The 19200-nt window shown below is 44.6% G+C and overlaps 1 protein-coding gene across 1 annotated transcript; it reads left to right on the plus strand.

The window, feature by feature from the left end:
* The first annotated feature begins 1224 nt into the window (after window positions 1–1224).
* CALM2 (calmodulin 2) lies at window positions 1225–15824 on the plus strand. The gene is made up of 6 exons (XM_056568083.1): window positions 1225–1352; window positions 9874–9904; window positions 10165–10308; window positions 10392–10498; window positions 13154–13289; window positions 15007–15824. Exons 1-6 carry the CDS (start codon window positions 1350–1352, stop codon window positions 15033–15035), a joined length of 450 nt encoding a protein of 149 aa, XP_056424058.1. The 5' UTR covers window positions 1225–1349; the 3' UTR covers window positions 15036–15824.
* Window positions 15825–19200: the final 3376 nt, after the last annotated feature.

The following is a 19200-nucleotide window of genomic DNA, read 5'->3' on the forward strand; positions in this document are numbered from 1 at the left end:
TTAAAGTGGGGCTAATTTTCGCAGATTAAAGCAGTCAACAGGCGAACCACCAGGTTCGGGTTCACCCTCCTTTAAGGTAAGTTCGATGAACTCTAGTCCCCATTTTGGTTCATCAGGGTCCCTGAAGATCTCCTGAAGATACTGTATAAGGGGCATCATTCCCATAATATTGACAGTGCAACATTTACTGTAGATCCAGGTCCGTTCTGCGATCTTGCTGTATGCATCGGAATTACAAATGCAATTCTTCGCTTTAACGTGGGGCTGCAAATTGCATAGGACTGCAGCCATAGCATGCACTTATATATAAAGCAGAATGTAACATCCCATATAACCCATACTTGCCGTCTGCATTATGGCTACCAGAATAAACTTTACAGGGCCCCCTTATATGCTACTGGGCCTCCAGCTGTTGCAAAACTACAACTCCCAGCTTGCCCGGACAGCCGTAGGCTGTCCGGGCATGCTGGGAGTTGTAGTTTTGCAACAGCTGGAGGCACATCGGTGGGTGCGTTATTGCTGCTATTTCACTGTATTTCTATTGGTCCACATACATTTAATGTAAACCGAACAGATGTATATATATATTTGCACTTTACTATTGCACTCTATTTTGTGTGTGTGTGTGTGTATACATATATATATATATATATATATATATATATATAGTGTTATATTTAATAAATGCTAAATAAAAGTAAACTCCTGTCCTCTCCAGCCCTAAAGCCTCCTCCATCAGGCTGCCCCTGACACTTGCACAGCATGGCTACGTTGCCTTGGTTTATTAGTAGTATTACTCCTCCCTATTGCTGCTGCGTTTTTTATCAGCAGCCCTTGGCGCGCATGCGCCGCCGCGACCACAGTGTGCATGTCCGAGCGACGCATTGCAGGTACCGAAAGGCCAATCAGCGCGCAGCTCATTACCGCTCCACTCCAAGCTTTCCGCTCTACAGTAGACGTGCGCGCTGGTAAAATAGTCCCCTCTCACCGGCGCAACACCTATCCCGCCACCGATAAGTCGTCGATACATAAAATACTCGGTACTTCCGATACCAGATTTGGCGATTTTCACCGGGGTTTAGCTAATTCTAACGGGCAAACGGGTTGTCGGAGCGCGGCTCTCGTGTGTGCGCAGAAGCCGCGCCATCACTTTCTTCGTTTTCTGTTGAGGGGAGGGGGATGAGGTAGGAGGAGTTAGAGCGTCGGCGGAAGGATCCCAGGGCGGAGGGAGGTGTTTATGAAGAGCGGTTGGCGGCGGTTGGAAATTAGTCCGAGTCGAGCCTGTGAGGGGTGAGGTTGTGACTTGCTGAGCAGCTGCTGGAGCCGCGCGCTTATTACATCCATTGGAAATGGTGAGTGACGAACCCTCCGGCTGCCGCCCCTGCTCCTCGGCGCCGCTTATCTCTCCCGGTTTATTTTTATTTATTTTTTCACTCAGTAAAGCCGCCGTCTGTTGTAACTTACTGGGTCCCCCTTTAGGGCTTGTTGCGCACTTGCATTTATTTAATAAAAAAAAAAAAAAAAAAAAAAAAAGCTCTATGCAGGATGTGGCTTCCAATGAGGGCAATGGAGGCTGATGTCACCACCCTGATACATTGTGGCTAATGTGTTTATGGATCCAGTGCTTGCAACGGATCTTAGTCTTATGGTAAGCAGCTGCTGCAGAAGCTCTTTGAGGAGTCCCTATTGCTGCATGGGCTGTCAATCGGGAAGGCTGGCTTGCTGTGCTGCTTGTTCTTATCAGAGCTGCTGCAGCACTTCTTTTTTTTTTTTCTTAGCTCTGGTGCTGATGTAGCTTTGACAGGTATGATGATTATTTTAGGTGCCTTGGTGGCTGCTGCAGATCTTTGTATGCTTGGTTCAGTGTGTATAGATAGAGATAAAGAGAGATATTGAGAGTGTGTATATATGTATGTGTATATATATATGTATATATGTTTTTATGCAATAGTGTATATGTGTGTGTGTAATATATATATATATATATATATATATATATATATACTTATTTTTTTTGTGTGTGCAAGTGATGCAGGTTCATTCATTACTCTATTTTAATAATCTTGTTTCCAAGGTGAGCCCTGTGGTGGCCAAATAAAAAATAAAGCCGGTGGCTGCGGCATGCAGATCTCCGCCTCCCACGCCCCGCCGCAGCTCGCTGACTGACAGGCTCTTTGTATATCTGGCGTTACATAATCTCCAGTAGCCCGTGTGAAACTGGGTCGTGCTGTAATAGAGAGGCAGCTGGGGTGCAATATCCTTTCTAAAAAGCAACATTTCTTCCCAAACTAGAGTGCCTCCAGCTGTTGCAAAAACTACAACTCCCAGCATGCCTGGACAGCCTTCGGCTGTCCAGGCATGCTGGGAGTTGTAGTTTTTGCAACAGCTGGAGGGCACAGCTGTGAGTGGTGGATCTGCATGTCTAAATGCACATACATGACTGCCACATTTTTATTTTTTTATATGGCCTGCTACATGGGTTGCCCTGGCCAAAGTTCAGCAGCAAAGGAGGCGGAGGCTGTGTTGCATTCCGCCGTATAGGGAGTTGGCGGTGAGATTTGTCACCCGGTGGCAGGAGTAAGACATCACCTCCCTAGATCAGGGTGGGTCCAGCCGCATTGTGCTGCAGTTTCCGGAAGGAAGGGCTCCAGCGTTCCTGCCCATTCTGGCTCAAGGATATCCCACAGGACAGTTCACACTAAAGTCTTGCATTTTATTTAAATTATTATTTATTTATTTTTTCATACAACACCATTCTACCACATGGCGTGGGGGGAAAAAAGCAATCATGGCATGTTAATTGTCGCCATGTGTTTTTGTCTTCCTTATCCCATGGCGGGCTATTAGGCGTGGCACCCCTACCAATGAGCAAAATGCTGGAGCTTTGGGTTTGCTTTACCCTCCCTCTCTCAAATAGGACAAAACATAGGCCTCTGACTGGTGCAGCCAGTAAATTAAAATTTACATTGTCAGGGGCATTGGTATAGGTGGGTGGCACTCAGGATTGAGTGATTGGTATTTGACTATGGGGTATAGGTTTTACCCCACCCCTATCTGTAATAGGAGACCAGATGTGCAGAATCAAATACAACATGCGGACAGCTCTCGTACCCCCAACACGCGCACTTGGACTGGCCCGCAGCGCCTCCGGGCCAGATCCAGCAAAGCAGAAATGGATGCCCAGCGCTCGGTGCAGTAAAACCAGGTACTTTATTGAAGCATCATCAAATACAAAACACTTAACAGGATAAATTCCTTTGTCCTGCTATACGTTTTGTATTTGATCCTTCAATAAAGTACCTGGTTTTACTGCAACGGGCATCAATTTCTGCTCAGATGTGCAGAATAGGCATGACCTGGCTTCAACCTGCTGCGTGTCATGGTGGCTTTATAACCTTGCACCAGGCGGTAAAGAGATTGTAGCACTGTGGTAGACTGTATTCTGGATGAGGCCAGCAATAGAGTCCAGGGATGCTGCTCTTATTTGTATCAAGGGATAAGCTGTAACTACGGCAACCAGAATTTTTAAACTGCTTTGTTTACACTAATGGTTACATATTGATACATTTGTTTCATGAACAAATATGAAGGTCCCACAGTATACCTGGTGTCTGCACATCTGTTGGACTAGACTGCCAGTGAGTTTACAGGGTATAGTGCACCTGTGACTTGTCTATGTATGATTTTTTTTCTTAATTTTTAAGGAAACCTTTTTTTCATGCTCTGTCCCTGTGAGGTCAGACACTGATATAGCAGCTGGGCCTGAAGAGAACTGTTTCTGACAGGTTATGTCAGGGTTTCCTAAACTGGGTGCCTTCAGCTGTTGCAAAACAACTCCCAGCATGCCTGGATAGCCAAGGGCTGTCCAGCCATGCTCATAGTTGGAGTTTTGCAACAGCTGGAGGCACCATGGTTGGGGGAAATACTTGGTTGATATGGACCACAGCATCTAAAATGTTTGACTAAAGGAAGGGGGCGCTCTGGCAACTGACACATGGCAGCAAGGGCCTATCACATACCCAGAGATGTGCTATATATATGAATCTGTCCACTTGTCATACTAGAGGCATGGCCTGTCAGTGTAACAGTAATACAATGGTGTAATCCTATTCCAAAGCCTTATAATAAAGACTTCAATTCCTTGCTCTTTGGAACAGTTTAAACTAGTGAGAATTTATATCAAAAAATAAACCTTAATTTTTAAAACCTGTCACATGAATTTGGTATGTGTATGGTATAAAGCTGCGAAAGGATTACAGGTTCCTAACTCATCGAAAAATGCTAAGTCAACCAGTAAGTCAGTTGTTTCCCAACCAGGGTGCCTCCAGCTGTTGCTAGAAAACAGCTCCCATCATGCCTGGAGAGCAAAAAAGCAACTCCCATTATGCCTGGACAGCCTTTGGTATTAAATTTATGCCTCCCAAAGGCCGAAAAGAGGCCTTGTTCTGAGAGGCTGGAGCACAGGGATGGGTATGGAGAACACTTTTCAGTAAAATAAGCGGATACAGTAATGGCACCAATGTGTCAGCAGAATAGACTGTTTGACAGTCTGTAGTCTGACTGCAGTAGGTGGCGCCAATATCTGTAACAACCAATCCACGACAGGCTTGAAAGCGAAAGAAGCAATCTGGTTGCTAATACAACCCTGATGCAAGGCCCAGGATTGTTACTGGTGCTCAGTGTCAACTCCATTACTCATTCAGGGTTCGTTCACATGTATGCAGATTTAATGCACAGGATTTTGTGCTTCAGATTTCAGTGTAAACTAAATGACTGAGCACAGCTTCTAATCTGCAGTTAAAAATCCTGCGCATCAAATCTGCACAGGATCCTGTATGTGTGAAGTACCCTCATGGAGTCTATCCCATTTCCAAAAAAGATTCAGCGCCATAGTTTTGGGGTGGATTTGAAATTTTTGCATTGCAGGAAAAATGGAAGCTACATGTCACTAATGGGGATTGGGCCCCATAGGATCAAATCTGCATGGTTGAAAGTGAGAATTTGACTGGAATCTGAAGTATCCCTGCTGGGGATAAAGTGAACATGGCCTTAGTGTATGTATTGGTCTGTGACAAATCCTTTGCCATACAGCAGCAGAAGTTCCAATTATCTGACATTACCTTGTACAGTTGCTGGCAGAATGCAAGTTGCCATTTATAGCAGTTTGCACTCTGCTCATGTGACTCTTCTGGGGTTGGATCTGCAGATAAAGGAGTTGTCTCATCTCCTATTTTCTTTATTTTCTTTTCCCAACTTGAGGTCTGAAAAGCTGTAGGGGGGGGGGTGGTATTCACACAATTTGCATAACTTCCAATGACTTAAATGGGAGTTTGCGCATATTGCATACTCTTGCTGGGATTCGTGGTTTGTGCATCTACCACTCAAGTCAGTAGAAGTTAGAAGTTAGGCAATTTGCTCAAGCCTATATTTGCAAACTTCCCGGCCTCAGCTGCTTCCATCTCTTCCAACCACTTTGGGTGCCTGGAGCAGGACAGAAAAAGCAATGTAACCAAACTTGACAACCCCTTTTATTGATCCTATGTAATGAAGCCTTGAATGGTGACCAGCTAGGAATTACATTCCTTATAGGTTGTTGGCCTGACCAAAGTCCACCCTCTGCATTTATTAGGGTGGGTTTAGTTAAACCCCTTCCCAGTCTTGTAGTCACTGAAGCAGTCAGCAGTAACTTGTGTGGAGTTGGGCCTGCTTCTTTAGGGGCTACACAAGACTTCTGGGATCTTAAGAGTACAGTAGGTTTGTATGCATTGCATGAATATACAATCGCTTTATCAGTGCTCGGATCATGATCTGAAAATTGCCTTTTGTCATTCCGATTTGTTTTTTGCCCTTTTTCTGGGTCAGCTGGTGTTTGGCTCTATACCAGTGCTCTCCAAACTAGACTTACAGATGTGGCAAAACCAACTCCTAGCATGCCTGGACAGCCATTGGCTTTCCATGCACACTAGGGGTTGTAGTTCTGCAACATCTGGAGGTTCACAGTTTGAAGGACACTTGTAAAGAGTTGACACTTTCACCCCTTTCCTTAGCCTGCACAAGGGAACACTTGAATGTCAATGTAAATATATATATTTTTTTTTTAATAGGAAATGACCGTAAATAGGGGTTGTTCAGGGGTTGACCTCAGTCAACAAAACATGGCAGCAGAGCTAGGAAAATGCTGTGCTGCTTATTCGGCTTGGGCTTAAAGGGATACTCTGCTGCTCAGTGTTTGGAACCAAATGCTGTGGCTGGCGCCAGGAGCTTGTGATGTCATAGCCCCACCCCTTCATGACATCATACCACACCCCCTCAATGCAAGTCTATGGGAGGTGGTGTGACGGCGGTCACGCCCCCTCCCATATACTTGCGTTGAGGGGCAGGGTTTTGACGTCAAGCTCCAGTGTTCAGAACAGTTTGTTCCAAACGCTGAGCAGCATAGCACCACTTTAAAGGAGTAGTCCAGTGGTGATTCAGTGGTGAGCAACTTATCCCCTATCCTAAGGATAGGGGATAAGTTGCAGATCGCGGGGGGTCCGACCCCTGGGGCCCCCCGCGATCTCCTGTACGGAGCCCCGACAGCCCGCTGGAAGGGGGCGTGTCGACCTCCGCACGAGGCGGCGGCCGACACGCCCCCTCAATACAACTCTATGGCAGAGCCGAAGCGCTGCCTTCGGCAATCTCCGGCTCTGCCATAGAGATGTATTGAGGGGGCGTGTCGGCCGCCGCCTCGTGCGGGGGTCGACACCCGCTATCTCGGCGGAGAGCCGGGGCCCCGTACAGAGAGATCGCAGGGGGCCCCAGCGGTCGGACCCCCGCGATCTCAAACTTATCCCCTATCCTTAGGATAGGGGATAAGTTTTTCACCACTGGACTACCCCTTTAATTCGCCTTTCCCCAATGAGCCAATGGTTTGCAAAGTATAGTCAGTGGTGGCATAGTATCAGCTCTTCTGCCAGTAGGTAGTCCTCAAAGCCCCTGCCATTGGTCATTGATGGCCTATTCTGATAGGCCATTGGTGTCAGAAAACAAATTTAATTCGGTTATGTAGGCATTTGGATAGTAACAGGGCACAAGCTTTACCCAGCTGTTCAGCCAGCCTTGGTAGTGCTGTATGCAGTATATGGACAGTTTGTGGTCACATGACAGGAAAGTGTCATGAAGGAACCATGTGAGCATTCTTGACCAGTCAGTGGAGCTTGTAGCGCAGGATGCTCTTGGCTTGTTCTCTTGACATCTAATGGTAATATACCTATTAACTTTGGACTTGTGAAGTGAGTTTACTCTTTTAATGGGGCTTCTAGTTCAGTGATTTTTATGGACTCCTGCTTTCTGCTCTGTCCAATAAAACTAAGGGAATGGCTACCTAACACATCTAGTGCACTTGTCACCTCTTATCTTGTGTTGGGGAAAAATCCAACCTGTCAGACCATATTTTTCTCAACACTGGGGGGGGGGGGGGAGTTAAATAATTTTAAGGCAGGCCCTTGAATTTAGTTGTGCCAGAATAACCTAAAGATGTCAAAATTAAGCCATACAGGTATTTTCATAGTGCCCCTCTTTAGGTGCACACATCACCTTGCAATACAGTGAAGTCTCTCTAATTGTAGACTTTACCCTGCGCCAAAGTTTGTGCGCTACTTTCATAAATCAGGAATCGTAATTCCCCCAGTTGTGGAAGCTGTAGACAGTGGGGCTCTAATTTCATCCAGAATCTGTCCTGCTCATGTTCCTTGGGAGTGACCCAAGTTTGCGGTCATCTGGGTAAGGCCTGTACAACTTCGCTGAAATGTTGGAAATGCATAGTAATGCTTGTAAGACATGGCTGTCTGATCATGTAGAGGACCAGTTGTGTACACCATGACGGATGGTTATAATCTGACGCTCATAAATGTATATTGGCCTTTGTTGTGTATTGTGTCATGTTGTGCATTGGCATAGAAGTAAGAATAATGGCTGTTTGACACAAGTCTATACTAGCAGAAAGATAAAATGGTGGCCTGCATGACTGAGGAGCATCAGATGGTGGCCTCCAGGGTATAGAACAGGTTTAGGTGCATGTCTCCGCCATTATGGCTCATACCTACCTGGATAATTAGTATACAAAGAAGGCTGCAGCACTCTTGGCCCAAAAAATGGAGGCTCTTAGTGCACTTTTTGATCAAAACGTGTCCTCCCATCCACCGTGCGGAGGTCTCATTTCGGATGGGACCCAAACACTCATTCCACTCACCTCTGCAGAGGTGAGTGGAATGAGTTAGGATTCCATCCCAAATGAGACCACCTCAGTGTGGTGGATGGGGGACATGTTTTGATCAAAAAGTGCACTAAGAGCCTCCATTTTTTTTTGTGTTGCCAAGAGTGCTGCTGCAACCTTCTTATACTTTGTATTTGCCACAGCAGTGTTGTGTGCCCATGTATTAGGTAGGTGTTGTGCTGGCTATTTTTCTTGTTGTACCTGGAGACCGAAGTATTGAAAAATATTACTACTTTATGGTGAAATACTAGTAAGCTTCCTGGTGTGGCTGTACTATGGTAGACAAAGATGTGTAGCTAGTCGTACCAATACAGCAGTCATGAAAACAATACAAAGACAGTTCCACCTAGTTAGACAATTTTTCCTTTAGATTTGATATCCTTGAGTTAAACAGCACTATAGGCTTGAGTGGTTTTTATTGGCCATGAATAAGTTGAACATCCTCTGGAATCTAAAGTTCTGACACTGCCAGGACTTGACTTCAGCCCCCTGTTTATTCTAGTAATAACCAATGGCCAGATGAAGCTGCTCATGGCGGCAGGTGCAACTACATGTGTTTGTACTGATCACCCTCAGAGGTGTGTACACATGTTAATAAAGCTGTGGTAGGTGGAGGCTGTATGTCTTGTCTGCTTCACACTTGACCTAAAGTGTCAGACAAGTTTACTAGGTACTTGAAGTTACACAGTGCAGATGTCACTAGGAGCGATCTCACAGAAGTGCTGTCAGGTCTGGTACATGAAGTCAAACTCTTAAAACGCAAGTGGACATTTTACTTGGTTAGGGCCAGTGATCATGATGACTGACAAACACCACATTGCCAGCATTCAGGTTACACTGTCAGGCTGGAGATGGACACTGTAATTCTAATCTGACTACTTCACTGGGGCTTAGCCCACAATGTTTGTTTATTGCAAGGCAATCTGCCTCTCGTCAATCTCCCTGCTGCCCCCTACTGAGATTTTCTGCAGTACATTATATCCTGCTGGGGACAAAACCCTGTTATAAATGTTTAAAAGGAAATAAAGGGCTAATAACCCCCCTTCCATGATGTACATATGGTTGGGTGGGGGTCTTCTTCCCAGGACCCACAGCTAAGCAAGCATGCTATGCTGTAAAGCAGTTACATTATATATTACAAGTATGACCACTCATCTGGATGGCTGGACTGTAATACTACATGTCACCTGCAGGGAACACCTAGCTGCTCTAGACCTAACCATGTAAGTTGCCTGTCTGCCAGGAGCTGGGTCTAGGGAAATGAGTGCAGTGCCCAGGGACTGTTTCTGAGGATGTTTCTATCACATACTTTACAATACATGTAAGGCTTTCCTATGTGTGGTGGTTTATTACACTGGTAACTGCACACAACTAAATAGAACTACAGGCAGGCAACAATCCTGTATAACTTACTACTGCTGGAGGAGGGGCACCTAGGTTATGGCATGACACTTCCTATCTTCTAGAAGTAGGGCATCCTTGCTATAGTCAGGCCTGTTATGTGGCCTACAGACTACATACTTGAGGTTGCCTTTTTTATGCATTTATTTATGCATTTTAAACATGTTATGTATAGTATTGGAGCTCATGGCTTACTCACACTTGTTCTTGTCTTTCAGGCTGACCAACTGACAGAAGAGCAGATCGCAGGTAAGTCTTGAATGTTTAACATTAAGAACCATTTAAGCTGTAACTGTATACGGCAATGCCTTATCCTGGCTATACACATAGAAAAGACAATTCTGTATGAGCTCTAAAATGATCCCACACTTGTGGTTGTAAACCTGTTGTGATCTACAGGCCAGTACTGGGGCATGCACAGTAGACTTACAATTGGGGTTATCTGGACAGGCAGTAAGGAGTGTAGGATTTGGTGTTATTGAAGACTTACAATTTTTTATCTGTTTTAGAGTTCAAAGAAGCCTTCTCGCTATTTGACAAGGATGGTGATGGCACAATCACAACAAAGGAGCTGGGCACAGTGATGAGGTCGCTTGGGCAGAACCCTACAGAAGCAGAGCTGCAGGACATGATCAATGAAGTAGATGCTGATGGTAAGATCTGTCATCCGTAGCTTGTATTTCCAGCTGGCTGTGGGCACAGCTGATTTCTAATCTCACCTTTTTGTCTTTAACAGGTAATGGAACAATTGACTTCCCTGAATTCTTGACTATGATGGCTAGAAAAATGAAGGACACAGATAGTGAAGAGGAAATCAGAGAAGCATTCCGTGTGTTTGATAAGGTAACAGAAAATTATTTATCATGGTCCCCTTTTGTGCCTCAAACTAAAACATAGGGACTTGACCATTACATCCAGTATTGTATAGGGTGCCCTGTCTTGGCTTCCAGTTTAGTCTGAGGCCAATCTATACTGCTCAAAAAAAATAAAGGGAACACTTAAACACAATGTAACTCCAAGTCACACTTCTGTGAAATCACTGTCCACTCAGGATGCAACACTGACTATCTCACATGCTGTTGTGCAAATGGAACAAACAAGTGGAAATTATGGGCAATTAGCAAGACACCCCCCCCAATGAAGGAGTGGTTCTGCAGGTGGTGACCACAGACCCTTCTCAGTTCCTATGCTTCCTTGCTGATGATTTTGTCACCATTTGAATGCTGGTGGTGCTTTCACTCTAGAGGTAGCATGAGATGGAGTCTACAACCCACACAAGTGGCTCAGGTAGTGCAGCGCATCCAGGATGGCACATCAATGCGAGCTGTGGCAAGAAGGTTTGCTGTGTCTGTCAGCATAGTAACTAGAGCATGGAGGTGCTACCAGGAGACAGGCCTGTACATCAGGAGACCATAGGAGGGCAACAACCCAGCAGCAGGACCACAACCTCTGCCTTTGTGCAAGGAGGAGCAGTAGGAGCACTGCTAGAGCCCTGCAAAATGACCTCCAGTAGGCCACAAATGTGCATGTGTCCACTCAGTCAGAAACAGACTCCATGAGGGGGGGTTTGAGGGCCCGACATCCACAGGTGGGGTTTTGTTTACAGCCCAACACCGTGCAGGATGTTTGGCATTTGCCAGAGAACACAAAGATTGGCAAATTTGCCACTGGCACCCAGTGCTCTTCAGATGAAAGCAGGTTCACACGGAGCACATGTGACAGACATGACTGTCTGGAGACACCGTGAACAACATTCTGCTGCCTGCAACATCCTCCAGGATGACCAGTTTGGTGGTGGGTCAGTAATGGTGTGGGGTGGCATTTCTTTGGAGGCCACACAGCACTCCATGTGCTTGTCAGAGGCAGTCTGACTGCCATTAGGTACTGAGATGAGATCCTCAGACCCCTTGTGAGACCATATGCTGGTGCGGTTGGCCCTGGGTTCCTCCTAATGCAAAACAATGCTAGACCTCATGTGGCTGGAGTGTCGGCAGTTCCTGCAATAGGAAGGCATTGGTGCTATGGACTGGCCCGCCCGTTCCCCAGACCTAAATCTGATTGAGCACATCTGGGACATCATGTCTCGCTCCATCCACCAACTTTGCACCATACTGTCCAGGAATTGGCGGATGCTTTAGTCCAGGTCTGGGAGGACATCCCTCAGGAGACCATCCGCCCCCTCATGAGGAGCATGACCAGGCATTGTAGGGAGGTCATACGGGCACGTGGAGGCCACACACTACTGAGCCTCACTTTGACTTGTTTTAAGGACCTTGCATCAAAGTTGGACAAGCCTGTAGTGTGGTTTTCCACTTTGATCTTGAGTGACTCCAAATTTATCAACCCATGGAAGTCTGGATATGATTTCCATTGATTTTTTTTTGATTTTGTTAGCACATTCAACTATATAAAGAGGAAAGTATTTCATACAGTTAGTTCATTCATTCAGATCTAGGATGTTGTCTTAGTGTGCCATTTTATTTTTTTTGAACAGTATAGTTAATAGATAAAACAGTGGCTCTCCAAGAAACATGAAAAAAGATAAGGGAACAAACTATGGTGGTTGGTTCCAAGTTTGGTATGTAGGTCCTGAAAATGCTACACTAAGAAATGTCACCACCTGAGACTCTCCGACTTACAATATGTTAGAGGGTTCTATTAAGATAATTTTCATTTTTTTTAAACGGGACACTAAATAACTTGCCAGCAGATGACCACTGTCTTAGGTTGAAGTCTTGGTGATGACTTAGTGCTGTCATATTGAGCGTTGCCCTGTTGTGTTGCTCACATTCACTTTAATGCTGTCATAGCTGCTAAATGCTACTGTAGAAGTCCCAGAGTATTAATATGCTGTCATTTTGATCACCGTACAGACAGAATTCAGAAGGATCGGTGACTTCTCTCTAGACTTCACAACTATAGTCTATGAAGGTCAGAAGTGAACATTTTGAGGTTGCCTTATCTTAGTCTGCAAGGTTTGATGGCAGGCTTATTACTTTCAACCAGAGTTAGTTGATTTATAGGAAGCACCCTGGGCTCACAGCACAAATTTTCATATTGTTTGTTCTGCTGGGCTGGATTGACACATCATGCAGCATTATAGTTTGCATACAGCATGATCACAATGTAGACAGGTGCTTCACCATACAGGAAAATTAGGAAGGAAAAATGTTACTCCGAAACTCAGCCATGTCCATGAGGCTTGCCTGCGGCAGTATAATTCCAGTGAATCCTCCACTTAGCTAGACCCACTGGTATTGTCAGGACTAATGCGGTGTAGTACTGTTTACAGTGATGTATTACTCCCCCATAGACAATTATTTACATTGCTTCAGGTTGGAGCAAACTCTGGTGCCGCCTTCTGTATAAGCATGATTTGAATGCGGCCTGCGTTTACATTGTGTGTGGAAATTAGGCAAGATTCCTTCCAGGCATTACTCCAAAAGTGATATAGATGACATACCGGAGGTGGTGCTGAGCTCAGTCTCTTTTCTGCAGGATGGAAACGGCTACATTAGCGCTGCTGAACTCCGTCATGTTATGACAAATCTGGGTGAGAAGTTAACGGACGAAGAGGTCGATGAAATGATCAGGGAAGCAGATATTGATGGCGATGGTCAAGTAAATTATGAAGGTGGGTTCTATTCCTTTATATCATTCACACTATGGGGGAGTTCAATAGGTGGGGGTTTGGATCAGTATTGGAAAGAACTGCAGCAAATTTGGATTGGATTTGGACACTTTGGAGGTCCTAGGACAGTCTTTTTACAACCAGTGTGCCTCCAGCTGTTGCAAAACTATACCTCCCAGCATGCCCAGACAGCCTTTGGCTGTCTGGGCATGCTGGGAGGTGTAGTTTTGCAACTGCTAGAGGCACACTGGTTGTAAAACTGTCCAAGGAACTTGATACCAGTTCCAACTTCATGTGAAATGTAGTACATCACATAAAATTGATATAGCATCCCCACCAAACCATGATGAGTCTCACATTCTGTGTAGCCGAATTGTCCCAAGTGATCTAGTGGATGTATGGTGAAGGAAAGTCTCCTAAGTATAAAGTGATAGAACAGTTAAAATGCTATTGCTAGATTCATCACTTTATCCTGCACATAGAATCTCCCTAATGGGGTTGTTTAGGATTAGGGAAAACTGATTTTTGTCTGTAGTATTGCAACGTCGTTCTATTGAAGTAAAAGGAGCAGTGTTGTAATCCAGCACACAACCTAAGGACAGTCGGGTGTCTTGCTGTTTTCACTAATGCTGGATAACCCCCTAAAGTTTGCAGGTTGACTGCTGGGTCAACCCTGATGAGAAATATAACCTTGGGGTAAATACTGAGATTAAATGCTTTGGCTATTTGAGAGAAATGCAACGACATGATATAGAAAGGTTGTCCGTGCTGCTAAAATCTTTCATAATGAAATGGACCTGCACTGTGGAACTTAAAGGGGCACTCCAGTACTAAGACATCTTATCCCCTATCCAAAGGATGGGGATAAGATGCCTGATCGCAGGGGTCCTGCCGCTGGGGACCCCAGGATCTTCCACGCCGCACCCGTTGGAATCAGTTCCCGGAGAGTGTTTGCTCCGGGTCTGATTACTGGTGATTGCGGGGACAGGGCATAGTGACGTCACAGCTCCGCCCCATGTGACATCACACTCCACCCCCTCAATGCAAGACTTTGGGAGGGTGTAACAGCTGTCACGCCCCTCCAATAGACTTGCATTGGAGATCCCGGGGTCCCCAGCACTGGGACCCCTGACATCTTATCCCCTATCCAAAGGATAGGATAAGATGTCTAGGGGCAGAGTACCCCTTTAATGGGTTTATCCAGTATTGGTAGAATTGAGATTTCTTAAAAAAAAAAAAAAAAAAAAAAAAAATATTCAGGAAGGTGTGTTATTACAGCATTTCTCAATTTAACTGAATTAAACTGAGCTGCAATTCCACACAAGTGTGGTGCGGTTTTTGGAATAAACTAGTTCTCTATTCCTGGATAACCCCCTTTTTAAACCTTCTACATGTAAGTTTCTGCAGGGTGGGCTTACCCTTGAATAGTTTTCAAACTGTCTCCAGAGGCTACAATGACCATGCTGGGGGTTGTAGTTTTGCAACAGCTGGGGTCACTGTTTAGAGAACGTTGGCTTCACTGTATGGTCTGGCCTACTTGAGATATGGAGACATAAAGTTAATACTTGCACTCACTAGACTAGGGTTTCCCAACCAGTGTGCCTCCAGCTGTTGCAAAACTACAATATCCAGCATGGGTTTTTTGTGGCTTCATCTTGCACTGCATATTAACGTTTGACTTCTGATCTCACACCTGTTTGTTTTTTTCCTTCTCTTGCAGAGTTTGTACAAATGATGACAGCAAAGTGAAGATTGTACAGAATGTGTTAAATTTCTTGTACAAAGATGTTTATTTGCCTTTCTTTGTTTGTAACTTATCTGTAAAATGTTTCCCCTTACTGTCAAAAGAATGCATGTATAGTAATTTAGAATTCCATTCATGTTTCCCATATTCCTGTCACTGTCTTTTATTTTATTTTTTTTCTTAACTTTTTTTATTTTTGGTTTCCATGAAAAGTTGATCACGTAAAAAATGCTGCATGTGGCTTACTCTGGATTTTATCGAAGCCCTTTGTGCACATGGAAGACCTAGAAGAATTTGGTCACACGGGAACATCTGGGCTCTTCAGTTTTAAAAAAAATAATTTCCTCCCCCTTCTCAAAGTTGGATTTCTTCAAGTAACTTGTCTGATTGTTGGAATGTGGAGTAAATCAACTCTTAACTACAGATAGTTAACAATATTGAACTTGTGTTGCACTAATGCAAAGCTGGTATATCCAGATACACTTGGGTTTTTTTTTTTTTTTTTTTTTCCTTCCACCCCTCCTGCCTTTCCTACTATATTGTTTGCTCTAAACCTGGAACATCTTCACCATGCTTTCAGTTTTTGTTTTAATTCTATTTTTTTTCCCTTTGAATTACACTGATGTGAGGGGTCTGCATAGCATTACCCAGCAATGAGTTGTAAGCTCCTTCACCAGTTTAAGGTTTACTTTGGTTTAGCCACTTTTCAGAAGAACCTGCTTATGGCACAATTTGCCTCAAATCCATTCCAAGTTGTATATTTGTTTTCCAATAAAAACAAAAAAGTCAATCTCTTTGGTGGTCACATTTTCTGTCTAAATGGATATTGTGGTTGAGGGGATTCTGTAATACAAGGTCTAAAGTGGTGGTCTCACACTGTGGACCACCAGATGTTTTAAAACTTCAGCTGTCTGGGCATGCTGGGAGTTGAAGTTTTATAACCTCTGGAGGGCCACAGTTTGAGACCACTGGTCTAAAGCTTAAATACGATTGTCCGGACCTCTGCAGTATCGGGCTATATCTTGTAGGAAGTCTCATACATGGTATATCCTGATCACTGTAGTCTTGGGCTGTGAAGTTACCAGGCAATTTAAAGTTATCCTACCACTGACATATCTGATCGGATTTACACTTTATGGCCTGGACTACAATATATGTGGTCCAATATTGTGTACACCTCCAATAGTTAACTAAAACCATCCTTTTACAAACCAGTCGCCTATACATTCCCACCAGCTTCCAATAACATAATTTAAGAGGCATGTTGTGATTTGGAATCTATATACTAGTGTGAAATCACAACCCCATGTGACATCACACCCTGCCCCTCAATGCAAAAGACTTCCATTGAGGGGGGTGAATGTCACATAGGGGCAAAGGCATGTCACGATACTCCGGCCCCTTGGTTGTCACACTCAGAGCTCACAAAGGTGGGTGCAGAATGGCAGCAGCAGCCCCCGCAATCAGAATTCTTGTCCCCGATCCTTTGTATAGGGGATAAGATGTATTAGGGCCGGAGTACCCCTTTTTAATCTGCACTTATTTCTGTATTACACACTTGCTGCTGTGAATTTATTGGGTTATACTTAGAGCAGCGTAAGGGTCTCCTCTCCTGTCAGGATTATTCCCATAGTAATAGGACCTGTTAACACTACCAAAAGCACAATTTCCTTCTCTCATTGGGACATTTATCAATATTGTAAGTTGGTAAAGATTTTACTCGTTTGCTTGGTGTATTGTGTGCACAGTTGCTCAAAACTTACCAAAAAGGTGCAAAGTACTTGATAAATATTGTGCAATTATAGAAACCAGTGAGTTGCAGAGATGTTTAAGCTTTGTGCTCTGGCATCTGAGACTTTTGTAAATGTCCTATTAGGTAGTGTAGGTTTGTGCAAGAAACTAACTTTAATGTGTGCAAATACAGCTCCACTGCAAAAAGTGGGGTACTGTGCATGAAACCGTAAATCACTTTGAAAGATGTTCTTAAAATTGGGCCAAGAAAATGCAATTGCGCAAAATTTGTAGGGACATTTAGAACATTGAAGTGGTGTAAAGCCAATGTCCTCCATGGACACTTAAAGGGGTACTCCGCCCCTAGACATCTTATCCCCCTATCAAAAGGATAGGGGATAAGATGTCAGATCACCGGGGTCCTGCCGCTGGGGACCCCTGCAATACATAGCAAGCAGCACCCACCTGTAACTGCTTCCAGAAGCGCTAGACTCTCAGGCTAATTCTTCCCGACCACAGGGACTTGCATTGAGGGGGCGGGGCGTGATGTCACAAGGGGACTGAGTCGTGACATCACGCTCTTCCGTAGTCGGGAGGAATTAGCCTGAGAGCCTCCAGCGCTTCCAGAAGCAGTTACAGGTGGGTGCTGCTTGCTAGATTGAGTTTACACCATTGGCCATGTGGTTTAACTTTTTTAATTTGGACAATTACATACACAGCACTACCATGGGTTTTTGATTAGGGGAGGGGTTAAAAAAATTTTTTTTGCAATGTTATAGCTCCCATAGTCTATCATGCATTACATTGATCTCATACTGATCAGTGCTATGCCATAGCATTGATCGGTGTTACTGCCGCATGATTCCTCCTGCCTGGATCTCAGGCAGGGAACAGTCATACAGTGAGGAGGCAGGTAGGGATGCTCCTCACATCCTGAAAGTTGTTTGGGGTGCCATGATTTCACCGCAATGGTCCCAAACAGCATCACTGAGCTAACAGGCAATGTTTACTTTCGTTTTTGACATGGTGTTTAAGCCCGATGGATGTCTGGCATTAGCTGTGGGTCCTGGTTCCTTATAGCAACCGGGACCCACCGGCTATGATGCACGTTCACCTGCTGAGCGTGCATCATACCTCAGGAGCCGCAGATGGACGTAAATGAACATCCATTTGCAGCAAGGGGTTAATGTCAGCTTTATAAGCCCTTGCAGGAGTCAGGTTGACAGTTGGAGAGGTGGAGCCCCAGGCCTGCTCTTCAGGCCACACCGCCTCCTCCTGCCTGCGTCCTGCAGTTGATTGAAAGGTAAAGCTTGCCTGCCTGCAGCTGCCCTGGGTAGTGTTGCTGCATGTGCTCCCTGCCTGTCAATCGACTGCAACGTAGGCAGAAAGAGGCGGTGTGGCCCGGAGCAGAGCGGACCTGGGGCTCAACCTGACTCCCGTAAGGACTTAAGCTGACATTTGTAAGTATAAAGAAGCTGAGCGGAACTATATATGCCTAGAATATGCTTGTGAAGCCCTAGTGCATGGTATGTGCAGCTTCACAAGCATTCTTGGTCACAGTTGTGCGTTAATGGGATTCTGCTTTCCCATGCACAGGGCCATAATTTCTGCAGAGGAAACATCTGCTGTAGAATTCAGTCTTCTAAAAGAATTGACTTGTCGGTTCTTTCAACAGAAATGCAGTGAGATACCCTAACTGTTTCCAGCTGCATCTATATGGGTTTTGAAAGTGCAATTTAAATTTTTTATTTTATTTTTTTTTGGCCTTGGCAAATCTGATGTGTATTTGCAAGAGGATTTGTTGCAGGAATACATTGCTGGTGCTTGGATTTCTACCACAGATGTGTTGGATGATCCACACAAAGGTTTAGCCCTATTGTGACTCACTTGGGCCAATTCTTGGCTTTTCAGTGCAGGATCCACAAGAAAGTTGCCATAAGGTGCCATTGTATATGTTGGCGCTATGGCCCAGATTTATCAAACTGACGAACTGGAGGGATTTTCCCACAGCAACCAATCACAGCTCAGCTAACAAGCTGAGGTAAAGTGAAACCTGAACTGTGATTGGTTGCTGTGGGAAAATCACTCCACTTTTCCCCTCACACAGTTTGATAAATCTGGGCCTATATGAATAAATATAAAAAATGTAGATTTTTTTGTTTTCTTTCTAAACTGCAATGCATTCCACACAGGGATATTTATCAATGTTTATGTATTCTTTTTTTTTTTTTTTTTTTTGCTTATGTGTGACTTATCAACTGGTTTGAGCCTGTTGATGATTTTCTTTCACGTAAGCAATTTTTCCTTTATTACTTTGGTAGTAGCTTTTTCTGCTCCATGTTTGAGCTGGAGTAAATTTTGTCAATTTTTAACCCTGTTGCAACTTTTTTTTGCGCAGTTGCGACTGTCGCAGTTAATACCTGACTACCTGTAGTCCAT

Source organism: Hyla sarda, chromosome 3 (genome assembly GCF_029499605.1).
Source record: "Hyla sarda isolate aHylSar1 chromosome 3, aHylSar1.hap1, whole genome shotgun sequence".
NCBI lineage: Eukaryota > Metazoa > Chordata > Amphibia > Anura > Hylidae > Hyla > Hyla sarda.